This window comes from Aedes aegypti, chromosome 2, assembly GCF_002204515.2.
Source record: "Aedes aegypti strain LVP_AGWG chromosome 2, AaegL5.0 Primary Assembly, whole genome shotgun sequence".
Lineage (NCBI taxonomy): Eukaryota > Metazoa > Arthropoda > Insecta > Diptera > Culicidae > Aedes > Aedes aegypti.
The window spans coordinates 454,884,950-454,901,019 of NC_035108.1; the positions used below are offsets into that span (position 1 = coordinate 454,884,950).

At 41.1% G+C, this 16,070-nt stretch overlaps 1 protein-coding gene across 9 annotated transcripts in view; it reads right to left on the minus strand.

The window, feature by feature from the left end:
• Positions 1–16,070, minus strand: part of LOC5570857 (stress-activated protein kinase JNK) — a 251,634-nt gene that overhangs the window by 5,739 nt on the left and 229,825 nt on the right. For all 9 annotated transcript variants that reach the window (XR_002501008.1, XM_021848089.1, XM_021848087.1 and 6 more), the window contains 4 exons: positions 7,300–7,429; positions 5,943–6,140; positions 5,617–5,881; positions 5,271–5,554 (listed from right to left, as the gene is read on the minus strand). Coding sequence is in view for 8 of the 9 variants with exons in the window: in XM_021848089.1 (XP_021703781.1) it covers positions 5,271–5,554; positions 5,617–5,881; positions 5,943–6,140; positions 7,300–7,429 (877 nt within the window). In the remaining variant the exon portion in view is untranslated. The remainder of the gene's footprint in view (positions 1–5,270; positions 5,555–5,616; positions 5,882–5,942; positions 6,141–7,299; positions 7,430–16,070) is intronic.

The following is a 16,070-nucleotide window of genomic DNA, read 5'->3' on the forward strand; positions in this document are numbered from 1 at the left end:
CTCACCTTTTTGACTGATTGTCTCGTATTTCCACAGTTTAGTCCCACACGGCAATAATTTCTTATTAGTCTGGTAAAATTATGGTAATCCTTTCTGACGTAAACAACAACATTCGGGTTTCACGAGTTTTTGCCGGGTTTTGCGACTGAATCATTTTTTTCGGTTTGAGTTGATTGAGTTGATTTTGCATCAAAATCTCAAGCGTGAGATTTGCGAAGCAGATCTCTAATGAGTTTTCTCTCACGGGAGAGCGTATTGATTGAGATTTTGAGTGTGAGTCTATCAACACTGATCCACAATACAATCCCAGGATTCACATTGTAATCAAAGGACCCACACTGAAATACCAGGATTCACACTGGAGTTCTAGGATCCACACTAGAATCCTAGGATCCACATTTGAATCCCAAATTTCACACTCAATTTCGACGATCCGCATTACAACCCCAGGATCTATACTGAAAACATAAGATCGACAATAAAACCCCAAGATCCACATTGGAATCAAAGGATCCACACTAAAGTGTCAGGATCCACATTAGAAACCCAGGATCCACACGGGAATCTCAGGATTCACTCTGGAATCCCAGGCGCAACTTAGTGGAAGAAATCTGAATTAAAAATTCTGTCATTACACTGCCCTTGAATTCTTTTACCACTTTTTCTAAAAACTTAACTGTATGTATAAAAGAAATTGATCTCAAAACAGATCCCTGGGCGTTAATGGGTTAAAGAGTTTTTTGAGTAATACGAGAAGGATATGAGAGAAATCTCAAGAAAAACTCAAAATTCCTAGAGAGAAACTCGAGATGGAAACATCTAAAAAAAATCCGAGGGAATCCCTTCCTAGAGATGTTTGAGTTGTTCTTAGAAAAATCCCTAATCGAATCCCTTGAAATTCTTCGCCAACAATTTTAGCTATGAAAAAATTCAAATTCATGAGTATTCAGGAAGAGTTTCAAAAGGAAATTATCTCTTTAACTATTCTTGAATGTGTTCTTAGGACTATCTCTAAACAAAATTATGTTAAATCTGAAAGAAAATACATTGCATGAGTGATTTTTAACGAAGTTCATAAAGTTATGCATGGAGTAATGTGAAGAACGTTATCAGGAACATTTTTTTTAAGGAATATCCTGAGGAATTATTAAAGATATCTTAGCAAAGAAACTCGATAATTTGCGAGAAATAAAAGAATAAGAAAACTTTAAGTGATTTCTAAAATACCTGGTGTAATCGAGTTCGCGTGAAAATACGCTAATGTGCTAGATTTCGTGGAACAATTAATGACCCAATTTTTAGTGTTTCCTAAATAAGCTCCTGCAGGATTGCAAAGATAAATATTTAAAGGAGTGTACATCATCATCATCATCTCAGAGTAATTTGATGGATCTCAGAGGATCCCTCTCATGGGAATTAATTTACCCTCTCAGAGGAATAGATTGACCCTCTCGGGGAAATTCATTCACGCTCTCATGAGAATTGATTTTACCACTCGGGGGATCGAATGACCCTCTTGGAAGAATTGATTAACCCTCTCGGAGGAATTAATTACCCCTCTCGGGGGAATTGATTTTCCTTCTCCAGGGGGAATTGATTGACTCCTCGGGGGAATCGAATGACCCTCTCGGGAGAATTGATTTACTCTTTCGGGGGAGTTGATTCGTTCTCTCGGGGTAATTGACTCTTCCTCTCAAAGGAATTGATTCACCCACTCGGGGAATCGATTGACCCTCTCGGGGGAATTGATTTACCCTCTCGGAGTTCATGCATTGCCTTGATGTATTTGACCATCTGGACGCAGTGGTTAGATAAGCTCTACAGAAAAAGGAAAACAAAAAATACCATCTAACAAATCATTATTATGCTCAATGCTTAATGCTTAAAGAACAGTAAAGTTCTAAGTTATTTACAGTACACTGATTAGCGCTGTGTCATTCATTAATACAATGGTAAAATCTTTCTCTTTCTTATCATTTATATTAACAAGCAGCGACAATACCATACACCAATCACCATGATTTGAAGAGTTCTAACACTGGGTTTGCTCTACCATCTCTAGCACTAGACTGTGTAAAGTGAAAAGTCGTTGATTTTGAACATCATGTTCCTTGTATGAACAGCAATCATTGACAGCTCGTTAGATCATTAAGATTGATTCAACCTCTTGCAACAGAGTAAGTTGATGTCGAGGTAAGATATAAGACTTACCTACATTCCGAAGATTGGAAGTTTAGGTCTAAGTCGGGAGGAAACGTTTATTTTATTTTTATAAATTTCAAATCGCTTCAAACGCTTGTCGACTGATGGGGAAGCTGCACAGTAGCAGACGAGCAGTTGGGAAGAATCAACATTGCTGGGGATGTCGACAGCCTGTGGGAACAACGGTGCGGGAAGTGATTGGTCAACGACGAAGACGAAACGACTGGTTCGATGAAGAGTGTCAGAGAGTGACAGACATGAAGAATGTCGCCAGAAGCCGTATGCTTGTGGCCGGTACCCGACAGAACAGACTCGACAGATCGAGAAGGGAATTTGCTGACCGATAAAACGGCGGTGGCTGCCAGGTGAAAGGCGCACTTTCAGCAATTGTGGAACGGTGAAAATGGAAATATAGCGAGAAACAGGATAAACATTGATGATGACGATCAAGCTATGGACCCACCGACCATAGGAGAGGTTAATAAGGCTATCAGCGAGCTGAAGAACTGTAAGGCTGCTGGGAAGGACGAGATCCCGGTCGAGCTTCGCAAGCACAAAACTGAGCAGCTTTATCAGTCGATCCACCGAGTACTTCTGAAGGTATGGGAGGACGAAGAATTGCCCACCGGTTGGTTGGATGGCCTCATACGCCCAATCTACAAGAAAGGGCACAGACTAGAGTGTGTCAATTACAGAGGAATTACCCTGCTGAATTCGGCGTACAAAATTCTGTTGCGCATCCTGCTTAACAGACTGAGACCGCTCGAGGCGAATACCAAGCTGGTTTTCGTGAAGGCCGTTCGACAACGGACCAGATGTTTACCTTGCGAATGATCCTAGATCCTAGACTCACCATCTGTTTATTGATTTCAAGGCGGCGTACGACTCAATTAAAAGAAATGATCAGTGGCAGATAATGTCTGAACATGGTTTTCCGGCGAAATTTATTAGGCTGATACGTGGGTTGAAGCAGGGAGACGCACTTTCGAATTTACTGTTCAACATTGCACTGGAGGGTGCTATTAGGAGATCTGCCGTGCAGAGAAACGACAATATTATCACAAGGTCGCACATGCTCCTTGGCTTTGCGGACGATATAGACCTAATTGGAATCGATTGCAGGTCAGTGGAAGAGGCCTTCGTGCCTCTGAAGAGGGATCGTTGGTAATCAACAAGGAACTCATTGTTGATGTTAGATTGGCTTTTCAGTCTTTAGAAAATTAAAAACTGTTATTTTATGTTGTGGACAAAATAATATAACAGTTTTTAATTTTGTCAAGACTGAAAAGCCAATCTAACATCTAAAAAGGGAGACAGCGAGGATAAGCCTAACCATTAAATCTACCAAAACGAGGTACATGGTTGCAGGTAGAGATAGAGTCAGGTTTGGTGGTGTAGGTGCTGAGGTAGTGTTTGATGGGGATGTGTTTCAAGTTGTTGGAGAATTCGTTTACCTTGGTACACTTGTGACATGTGACAACGACGTTTCCCGCGAAGTGAAAAGACGTGTTGCGGCTGCGAATAGGGCTTTTTACGGACTACGTAGCCAGCTTAGGTCCCGCAACTTGCAAAAAGAAATAAAATCACCATGTATAAAACATTGATACTTCCGGTGGCTCTCTACGGGCACGAAGCGTGGACGTTGAAAGAGGCAGACCGGAATACTTTCGGTGTTTTTCAGCGTAAAGTGCTGCGGACAATACTCGGTGGGAAACTCGAAAATGGTGTGTGGCGCAGATGCATTAGTCACGAGTTGTATCAAGTGTACAAAGATGCGAATATTATCAAGTGTGTAAAATACGGCAGACCTCAGTGGGCTGGTCACTTAGTGCGAATGTCGGAAGAAAGAATTGCGAAAATAACATTCAGCAGGTAATCAGGTAGAGGTCGGCGGCTTCAGGGAAGACCACAAATACGCTGGCTGTACGCAGTGGAAGAGGAACTGGCGACCCTAAACGTTCGGGGAAACTGGAGAAGTTTCGCCCAAGACCGACGAAGATGGAGCTCTACAATACGCCCGGAAATGGCGTGACGCTACGCTGTAGCCATCAAGGTATCATGGTAGGGTAATTTCAAATCAAAACATGCAACGTTGAATTCAAGATCTTTGATACTGTGAAGATAGAGCAGTACTTAAAAGCCAAAAGCTATCGATATAGTGTTTATTTTTCCGTGACGGGAATGCCAAACACAAATGAAAACATTTTAACTTTCATAGTTTGTGCACCTGTAAACCAATTGCTCCCTCAGTAATCATTCAACTTACATTGCACAAAATATCAATCAGCATCGGTTCCATCGAAGTTGTTTTGTTCCGAGGTTTTAAATGTTTGGGATCGTTCAATATACTAAAACGAGTGTGCGATTGTAGTGTCCTGATAAATTGCGAAGTTTCGTTCGGTAGTTATGATTTTTTAAAGCTTGAAAATAGCCCAAAAACACATAATTGATTTGAAGCACAACTAAATTTACTCTAAATTGAGTGAAATTTTGGCCAGAAGTTCATTTTGCAATAAAAAATCAAAGTATTGGTTGACTGGGGAGTTTCCAGACATTTTTGAAAATATGATTAGGTCTAGTCCTGAGGGATGAACCAGCACATGCAAAGTTAATGGTTCTATCAGCCAAATTGCAACTGGACCAATTCCAGCACAAATTCATCGCTCTAAACGTTCCCCTCCAATTTTAAGATACCTGGACCATTGGGTTCGATTTTCTTATTGTCCAGAATATTTTCGTAATGAAAACTTCCGTGGCTTACCTAAGCGTAAAGTATCCAGTTGGGACGTAATATCAAGAAATGCAGTTTTCACACTAAGGGTCTAGATAGACGTAGCGATAAACGCGCAAGACTAATATGAGGGTTGTTGGTACGAATACCGCCGATCGCGGATCTTTTCGAAATATAAATTTTCTCAATTCGCAGGGCAAACGGTAATACAAATGTAAAAATTACCAATTGACAAAGAAAGATCTATGTTAATAACTGTAGAAGTGATCATAAGAACACTAAGCTGAGTAGCAGGCTCTATTTCAATAAGGAAGAAATAAAAACAGCAACAACTTACCGCATTGACTTCGCTCTCGTCGTACCACACGTTGATGTAGCTGTGCACCAGTGCCTGATCGACGGAAATGCGGTGCTCGGGATCGACGACCAACATCTTGCTCAGCAGATCCCTCGCTTGACTAGCTTTGAGGCGGTTGTGTTCGTTCGAGTCGGTCGGGAACAACACGTCGGGGAAGAGCCGATCGAACGGATAGCCGGTGTATCGGGGACGGTTCTCGACGTAGTTCCGCACCGTTGGCTGTAACCGGGTCATGAACGAGGGCGACGGAGTTCCCAGTTGTTCTGAGGGAGAGATACGTGGGTGAGATTATGGAATTGAATGACGACTAGATATAACTACAAACCTATGATTTTGTTCCACTGATCGATGTGATCTGTGCCGGGGAACAGCACTCCTCCCCGGATCATCTCGCCCATGATGCATCCAACCGACCAGATGTCCACGTTCTCCTTGTATCCCATGCCGAGGATGACCTCCGGTGCGCGGTAATACCTCGTTACGACGTACGGTGTCATCATGAATGTCGTTCCAGCCGTACGGGCCAGTCCAAAGTCCAGGATCTTCAACGTGCAGTCCGATTTCACCACGATGTTGGAAGGTTTCAAGTCCTGGAGAAATAAATTCTAGTTAATTTTACTTATACCATAACATTTCTATCTGAAAACTCACCCTGTGAATGATACCGGCCGAGTGGAGATGCTTGATGCCGCACAGCATCTGATAGAGCAGGTACGACATCCGCTCGTGGTCCAGGTCCATCTGGATGACCTGGCACAGATTGGCGTCCATGAGTTCCATGACGAGGTACACATCCTGGAACTCTTCGAGCGTACGTTGAGGCGTGAATGCATTTAATAGTCCGATAATCTGTTGCCGGAAAAAATGACATCGATTAGAGAAGAGGAATGATTGGATCATGATTGTCGTTTGTGGTAGGATAGATGAGAACAAAATGTGAGACAATGCGAGAGGTGCTACATAGCAATTTTGCCATGTATTGTACCAGTGCCACCGAGGATAATGAGAAGGAAATGAGACCACTCATTAGCTAGACGTCATGGCGCCTAAGTGGATCGACGTTCTGAATAGGAAATGCTTTCAACAGCGATTTTGAATAGAATGATTAATGACTGACTTTAGTTACATATTTTTTGCTTCTCTGACGAACTGAGATTCTGCTTTGAATCGATTGACGTCACACTGAGAAGCATCTTATCCAGCCACGGTGCTTCCAGACCGTTATTGTAAGGAAAGAAATCTCCATCAAATCTGTGGGCCATTATTTTTTAACCCTTTTTAATGGTATAAGAATGGTATATCAAAAGAAATATAACATCAACTCCTGGGTTAAAGTTGATTTGTTTAGTTATGTGTAACCTATGAGGGCAGTTTTCAATAAGGAGATGAACAGAATTTTGAGTTACGCTCTTTCTAAGGCATGTGATGTAAATTTCATATGTATTATTTTTAAATAGATGAATGAGGTATATTAATATCATTAATAATGGTCAAATGTTTATAATGACAAACTGCAATTACTTTCTATAAAAATGTTCTACAGTTAACTGAGCTTTTGTTTGCTCAAGCTGTACAAGGCATTACAAAGCCAGGCGCGAGACTTTCCAAAAACGTATAATTGCAAACAAAATCGATGCTGTTCATCCAAATATGACATATTTGTTTGAAAAGAAACGCAGATTTGATGAAGATTTTTTTTTCTGATAATAACGGTCTGGAGAGCACCGTACTAACGTTTTTCTTGCTAAGTGTTCTCCAGTTTCATGCAAAGATATAGCATAGGAATTATTCACTATTTCCTCACTTGCCAGGACACAAAGGAAAACTTTGGGAGGTATAGTTTATAGCTATAGTTTTGCTTATAATTGCTGTTGTTACATTTCGATTGAGATGCTAATTTTACGCGCTGTTTTCTCAGTCGAATCGTTCCATTCACGCCTACTCGTTATCCACTGGCGGCCAATAAAAGCGCTAATGCGTCGATAAACACCATCAGCGAAATACTTACATTTTTATGATTGACTAATTTCATAAGCTTAAACTCCCTGTAGGCTCGTTTGGCATGTGTGACATTTTGGAACGGTCGTGATAGCTTTTTGATGGCGACATTCTGCTGGGTGATTGTGTCGTACGCGGCACTGAAATTGAACAACAACAAAGACAAGAAAGAGAAAAAATTAGTCGAGTCGCGGAAACTGGCTTCGGATGCTTCGGTTATGCAATCCAAAAGCGGAAGAGATCAATAGCCGATTTAGTTTGAGGTTAAGATATGTTGAGCTGAAAAGGGTGTAAGCATCCTCAGGCGACAGCTTTATTAGTTTGCTTTATGATAGTAATGGGCGGGCACTGTTAGTATCAAGACATTGTAATACATTGGGTTGTGTGTTGAGTTCGAGATTGTTTGCTGTTTGCGTCATTGATGGCGACGCATGGTCAGTTGCATTTATGATCTTGGTAAGAAAATAGTTGGATAAAAAGTTATAGGTCAACATTCAAGCAATTGAGCTTAGCATTAAGACGAACAAGATAAAATTTCACAGAAAAATGTTTTGGGTATCAGGGCTTCTAATCCATAGGAGAAAAAGGTTCGTTCGATTATTTTTCTAATTGCATTAAACATTAGCATTATAAGCTATGTAAGATAATTTACATGTTTTGTTTATCTGTTAGTTTTGATTACAAAACGTTCCAAAGCTGAACGATTTATGAATGATTGCAAACAGATTACCTCGTTTTGTGCCCCAACGGCTAAAATTGGTCAGAGCAGAATCAGCAGACGGAATCACAAGTCGACCCCGTTCTGATTGATAGACGACTGGTTAACGTGAGGATATTACGTTCAAAACAATATTCGATACGATCTAGAGCTTCTAAAGCAACCGGAAGTCTTTACTGCATACGCGCAGCAACTCGATGTCATATTACCGGAAGGTGTGAGTTTGATGATACCCTTCATGAGGACTGCTGGAGTACAATGAGAGCTGCCTTCAACGTTTCAGCTAAGTGTAAAGTCGGGTACGTGAGATGAAGTCGACGAAACGTGTAGTGCAGGCAGGTTTTGGAGGAGAAGAACGCAGCGCAGCTGGTCAGGTTGCACCAAGTGACCTGATAGAACGTGGAACGTCATAGACGCAAACTGCAACAGCAGACCCTTTCGGATACACAGTGAACGAAAGGTGGAAGCAGCACTTCGATCGACAGCTGAATGGTGCTTAGAACGCAGACAAAGGGGGTCAAAATAACAGAGGAAATGCCTACGGCAGTACCCCAACCATTGTGTTTCTGTGAGTGAGTCCGGTAGAGGAATCATTCCGGAACGTTTCGGATCGGGAAAACGCGATATTAAACCGGGATACTTTTAGAAAAACGTTTTGTCAATCGCAACAAATGTGGTACACGGTTTTATTTAGCTGCAACAGGGGTCCGCTCCGATGACCAGCGTTGCCAACCTTCCAGATGTGTCCGAAATATTCAAGATTTTTGAGGCTCCAATTTACAAAAATCTGGTAGATCTAGATATTTTTTTAAAATGAATTTGTAAGGTTTTGTAGTGAATTTGTAAGGTTCTTCATTCACGACATAGGAGATCCAGTCTTTTCCAGACAAAATTTACAAAATCTTTCAGATTTTTGAAAAAATAACTTGGCATCCCTGCCGACGACGCACCGGACTCTGAGTTGATTGGCGACTGTTGTGACGTTGCAGTGTCCCCATACGAATAAGCGCGCCGAACCGCACCTGGTATCGTAGTCGACAGTGTTTCGTTTGATAGTGTGCATGCAAGTAGGCTGCCATCTTCAGAACGTCTCATCTGGTCGACGTGACGTTCCAGATGATTGGTGGCCGGATGATAGGGTGCGGAAAAGCTTATGGTATTTGGCTACGCTCTTCTGTGGGAAGTCCTTGAATTCAGTTGCCGTGAACTGCGAGTCATTATCAGATACTACTGTGACAGGCGATCCAAACGTGGAGAATAGCTCATCGATAATCTGGATAGTAGCAGATGTAGTCGTGGAAGTGGTGATTTTCACCTCGACCCATTTGCTGAACGCATTGACGATTATGAGCAGCATTGAACCAGCAAAGGGACCAGCATAATCAATGTGAATGTGCTCCCAGGTAGCGCTCGGGAATTTCCAGTGGTGGCTGCTACACTTAGACAACTTTGCTGTTCGTTCGATGTCTGCGTCAATTCCGGGCCAATAAACTTATGAGCGAGCCAACCCTTTCATTTAAAAAACGCCGAAGTGACGCCGCCGTCGATTGTTTCGGAATAGTCCCTACCACAGCTAGGCAATCCGGAGAATCGTTTAACGGATCTAAAGGTTTCAACAGCTTGAGGCGAACCGCTGCAACTGGATTCGGAGTACTCGGCAGTGATCTCATGGACCTCTTTGGACTGTACGACATGCCGATAAATTCATTCTGCCAATGGATCAGTGCACGAGTTCACGAATTTGACGTTTGAGCGGTGCCGAATTCATTCGTTGCCATGGTCCCATAAATAACACGGCACCGCTAAAATGTCAAATGATGAACTCATGCATTGGTCCATGGACCTATGAACCAATGCACGCGTTCACTATTTGACGTTTGAGCGGTGCCGTGTTATTTACGTGACCATGGCAACGAATGAATTCGACATCGCTGAAACGTCAAATTAATGAACTCGTGCACAGGTTCATGCACGGGTTCACTAATTTGACGTTTGAGCGGTGTCGAATTCACTCGTTCCCATGGTCACGTAAATAACACGGCACCGCTCAAACGTCAAATAGTTAACTCGTGCATCGGTCCATTGGTCTCAACAGAAGCTGATTCAGAGGAGTACGCTAATGCGCTGAAAGCGAAATTTCCAGCAGTGTTCCTGAAAGGGCTCGGTCTCTGTGCACGAAGGCAAAGGTTCAACTTTATCTGCAACCGGGTGTCACACCGGTATTCAAAGGCAGTGCTTGGAAGAGCCAAAGCAAGACAGTTTGTTTTCAGGACGCCAGGAGTTTGTTTTTGTTTTTAGTTTCGCGCGTTTGCGGGACGCCGGGAGTTTGTGTTTCGTTCTCGTGTGCTTCGGAAAGCCCAAGCAAGACAGTTTGTTTTCGGGACGCCGTATTATTATTATTATTATTATTATTATGATTATTATTATTATTAATATTTACATATATTTTTCTTTTCGCCATTACTAAAAACATCTTTTGAATGGTTCGACATAACGGATGTTGACGTATTTTTTAAATCTTCTACCAAAAACATCTCGAGACAAAATGCAAAACTAGCTTTAAGTTTAAGTCGTATTTTCCCTCCTTATCCATGGATCGCATCACTGACCAATGGTGGCTCCCAGATCTTTTCCTCCCTCACTAATAAACACCCTTCCCGTGGTGATTGTGGAGATGCAGAGGTATTCTCGGTCTCTAGAAGCAACAATCATTACACCCTAACATTCCTTTCCCATCCCAACTGACTGTAAGGACTTGGCCGGCGCCGTTATTGATCAATAATATTAGATCTGCTAAAATTGTACTTCGAGAATAAGCGGAAACTCCCATTCCTTATTCATTTGGATCGTAGTGCAATTCTTACCAGGTCCGATCAATCACGGAGTAGCAACCATTGACATGTACAGTCAGTCTATGCTATGCTATGCTATGCTATGCTAACCGGGTGTCACACCGGTATTCAAACCCAGGAGGCCGGTACCGATTTACTCACAACGGCTGGTTGAGAAGGAGCTACAGCGTCTACAGAACTTTGACGTTATTGAGCAGGTCGAATTGTCGACCGGGGCAGCATCCATTGTTGCAGTTCGAAAGGCACAACGTGATGCAGATGGCGATCCGGTAGTCCGAATTTGTGCGGATTATTCTACGGGGCTGAATGCAGCACTAGAGGCGAACAAATTTCCCTTGCCGACACCTGACGATATTTTTGCGAAACTGGCCGGCAGTCAGTATTTCAGTGTGCTGGATTTATCGGACGCCTATCTTCAGATGGAGGTTGGCGAGGATTCACAGAAGCTGTTAACGGTAAACACCCATAAAGGGCTCTTCAAGTACAAGCGGCTTCCTCCGGGTGTAAAGTCAGCTCCTGGAGCGTTCCAAAAAGTGATCGACTACATGATTGGTGACTTAGAAGGAACAGAATCCCTGTTCGACGATTTGATTGTGTTTGGCAAGACTCGATCCAAGCACGACCGGAATCTCAACAACATTCTACAACGTATTCAGGAGTATGGATTCCGACTGAAGCTCGAAAAGTGCAAGTTTGGTGTGACTCAGGTAAAATACTTTGGGCACATCATCGGTGGTGATGGAGCTGAGATCCTTTTTGGGTGCCGGGATGGCACAGAAAAGGTTATTCAGCACGCGTCAAGATCATTGACACCGACGGAGCGCACATACGGACAGATTGACAAGGAAGTTTCGGCACTAGTCTATGCCGTAACAAAGTTTCATCGAATGACCCTCGGACGGCCATTCATTCTCGAATCAGATTAAAAACCTCTTCTTCTTTGGCTCGCACAAAGCAATACCAACACGCACGCAAATTGCAAAAAATACAAAGCAAGACGGGGTACTCCAACGTGTAGTTCAGTGTGTGATAGAGGCTGGTCAACAGAAGTCAACGATCCGGAGTTGAAGGCGTTCTACAACCGGAAGGAAAGCTTGACGGTAGTTCAGGGTTGTATTCTGATGCGCGAACGCGTAGTGGTTCCTCAGCTCTATCAAAGGCAAATTTTGCAGCGATTGCACCATGGACATCCGGGCATTGTTTGGATGAAGTCATTAGCTCGAAGTTTTGTCTTCTGGCCCGGGATCGATGGACAGATTGAATCGTTTGTGAAGCAATGCAAAGATTGTGCGTCAGTGGCGAAATCTTCAGCTCATGCTACACCGGAAGCATGGTCAACTCCATCTGGACCATGGCAACGGTCTGCATATTGACTTAGCGGGACCGATTGATGGACTCTGGTTTCTAATCATTGTTGCTGCATTCTCTCGCTGGCTGGAGATCTACACGACCAAAACAACTACTGCGAAGGCTACAATACAGTTTCTTCGAAGCTCATTCACACGATTGGGACTTCCGTTGACGATTGTTTCGGACAATGCTCCATAATTCACGTGCGAAGAATTTGAATCCTTCTGTAAGGTGAGTGGCATCACGCACTGACTCACCGCCCCCTACCATTTCCTGCAGACACTTTCGAGAGATGCTTTCAGAACCTGAGCGATCATTTCGGATAGTGCCTCCATGAGCTCTGAAGCCGGTTCGGCCATTTTCGGTGCTCGGAAGAATGTGGTTTTCGTAGAGTTCTAACCTCACTTAGTGATAATAATGAATACATAACACCAACCTTGAGGGAGGTGAAGAATGCCATGCAACAGCTCAAGAACAAAAAAGCAGCTGGTAAGGATAGCAAAGGGAGCTGAACTACGGGGGAGTGGTACTCATTCCACTTCTATATGTCACATATTCTCGCGCCGACTATCTTAAAAAAACGCGTGTACACTGTTCTAGACCCAGTGCTAATTTTCGACCCATTGATAAAACGAACGTTATTTTAACTACTATATGAAATTTTCAAATATTTTTAAATCACTGGAAATATGCCATTGCAGTTATATCTATCATGATCCAATAAAAATTGCATCTATATATAGGAGTTTTAATCCTAAATTGATAAATCCTGATTTTCTTGTGTCTGAATCAGTCCTTTTTCTTCCATTGATGAGAATTCGTCACATATTGAAAGGGCTCAAATCAGTATAAAAACTGAGCAAAGTGATGCCTAATCGATAAAGTTTGGTGAAACCTAATAAAATTTAAGCAAACTGTAATTAATTTTGTGCATCTATAAGTGAAAATAAATTTTATTACTCATTTGAAATTGTTCGAAAAATTGAAACACCAGGCTTCAATTTTCGACCGGTCGAAAAAGCATGCCATGATTTCAGCAGGTGATGTGTTTTAGTTTTCGACCCTTCATCAAAAGTAAACATCGTTCATAGTGGTGGTTGTTCTTTCGTGGAGTTGAATTTCTTGCTTCAACGGGTTTTAACCAAAACGGTAAGAAAAATACTGATCTTGCTTCAATTTTATCAAAATTATATGGATTAACATATTATAGCGCCCAGAAAACTACAGACAAGTCTAAACAGAAGCCGACATCCAGCAAATGGCATCTAAGGTAGTCAACAAGAACTCGATTATGGAATTCCGAAATTTCATATACATATTCAATTCAAGATTGGCGAAGAAATATCTATCAGTCCGTTATTCATCCTGGACCGACCACAATGGAGGAGGAGACCGAATTTCAAAAGTTGATATTCGGCAGTCAGCGACGGGGATGGCTAGTGAAATGAGACTCAATGTTGGAGCATGTTGAAGGGTTTCTTGATACTGCTGAAAGGCAAAACTATTTTAAAGACAACCATCCAGGTGATTTGATAGAGCAAGATAAATAATATCGCAATATTCTTAGAAAGGAGTTGAAGAGAGAATTCGAAATGAAGAAACAAGACCACGCTGAAGCAAAACGATTCGAGCAAAATTTGTAGTGAAAAAAAAAGAAAATAATGTACCGAAATGACCCATAAAATAAAAGTCAAAGCCTAAAAAAGCAGTCAAAGTCGAAAGCTAAGAGAAGAATTTGAGTTTTTACTTGAACTATTAAATAATGAAATGAAATAAAATCAAAATGGTTTTACATGTTTAAATGACAATATCCCATGCTGTACTATATCCTATCGCAACAGTAGAATATAATGTAGTTTGATCCAAGGTATTTATAGAAAGGTACATTGATCTAAGCAGTCAGTGGATGCGGGGAATGATTAGCAGCGAGGGGTTAGAAAATGACAGCTGGTGAGTTGGCTGGCTGGCTACTTCCTTTCCCCTCCGCTGATTGATCTCGTTTCCATGACACAATGATTATTTTATTATGTTTTCAAAAACAAATTGAAAATGTGTGCTCTAGCAAATACAGATTCCGAGTAGAAAGGTTGGTACGCGTATTTTCTGGTTTAAATCTATGTCTTATTTCAATTACTTTGTTGTAGAACATCGTGATTGTCCATTGAAACGAAATTTATATTCAAAAAGGACCTACAAGGACTAATTCTGTTACTGGCAATCTGATGTGAAATAGAAAATGTCAGCTTGTTTGAAACATCAATTGGCCACTGAGCTTTACTCGGTTTTATTTCAAATTGAGAACGAAGTTTTGAGCTATGGAGGTGGTTATGATTGGTAAACTAATATTCTTCTTTTCAGACTATTTCTTGCAACGGTAACAGACAAAATAGAGCATGAAAGTCGCTGAAATGGTTTCTCATTTTGATCGTTTTTCGGAGTTGATCCAGTAACAATTTTCTATATTCTTCAACACTGATTTTTTTTGCAGATTATTTAAATGTTTTTGTTGTACCAGAAAAAGCTACAAAATATAGTTGTTGTTCTTTGAGTCTTCGATTAATGTGTATAAAATTCAATTCTACCCACTTGCATGAACTGCAACAGCTGTAATGTGCAAGAATATATCATAAGGTTTAAATATGTTTATAGTATGTAACCGTACATACACTGCCCATACTCGCACAACAGTTCCATCGATATAGGAAATCTCATAGAATATGGGACTGTTTTTCGAGTATGGGCAGTACAACCGGCGATTACAGTTAAGCAATGGACATAGGGGTTCTATTGTGCCACAACTGTTTTCACGTCATGTTACTGAGAGAAATAATTACATTACATATTAAGGTCTTTAATTACATCACCATCGAGTCAGCTTCTTGTAATGAAAATGTGTGATCAGCACTGAATAATTCAAAAAAGTTATTCGAAAACAGAGTTCTCAAACTGCGGTTGATTGACAGGAAACAAAGCAAAGTGGTTTAGGGGGAAACATGTTGCTAGGATCTCAAGACTTGCTGACCTGATGAAGCATTACAAACCAGCCAGCTGTCTGATTGTTTTCCAATATGGCGGAATGCCCTATTTGACACATTGATCTACCTCCCTTTTAAATACCTTGGTTTGATCCACGTATAATCGTTTAAATGGTAGAAAAATCGATCAGTGTTCATGAATGTCGCTTTTCCTTGGTCGTACAGGTTGTACATAAGGATCAAGAATCCATCATTCAATCATCAGCAATGATCAAAAATGAAAAAAAAACACACATTGAACATTGCTTAGATTTTGAGAAAAAAAAAGTGAAACGAAGATGGTTATTTTCTTCTCAAATTATGATATCGTAGTTCACAACTTAATCACGCATTCCACAAACAAACTATTAGACTATTGACGAAACGTTTTACATTCAATATTTTCAAAGGATGTGACAGGGATACAAAACCAGTATTTATGCTATTCAGGAGAATTCCAGATAATAACTGTTGAACTGCTTATCATAAAGTTCATTACGGAAATGGGAAGCATACACTGTTTCCAATGGAATGTAATTCTGAAAGAAGAATCATCGAAGAATATTTAACAGTTTCAAGTTTTTTTCATACAATATACCCGCTATATTGTTTCAATCTGGTACAGGTCGAAAACTAGCACATGCATGGGTCGAAAAATAAAACAGTGGGTCGAAAACTAGCACAAAAAGATTAAGTCATTAATCTATAAAAAATAAAAAAATGCAATGAAATATCATCTAACAGAAGTTATGCATGAACAAATAATATGTTTTTCTATTCGACTGCCAAATTTGAATATTAGTTGATGCTTTTTTGCATGGTTTTTGGGAGTTTTCCACTCATATGC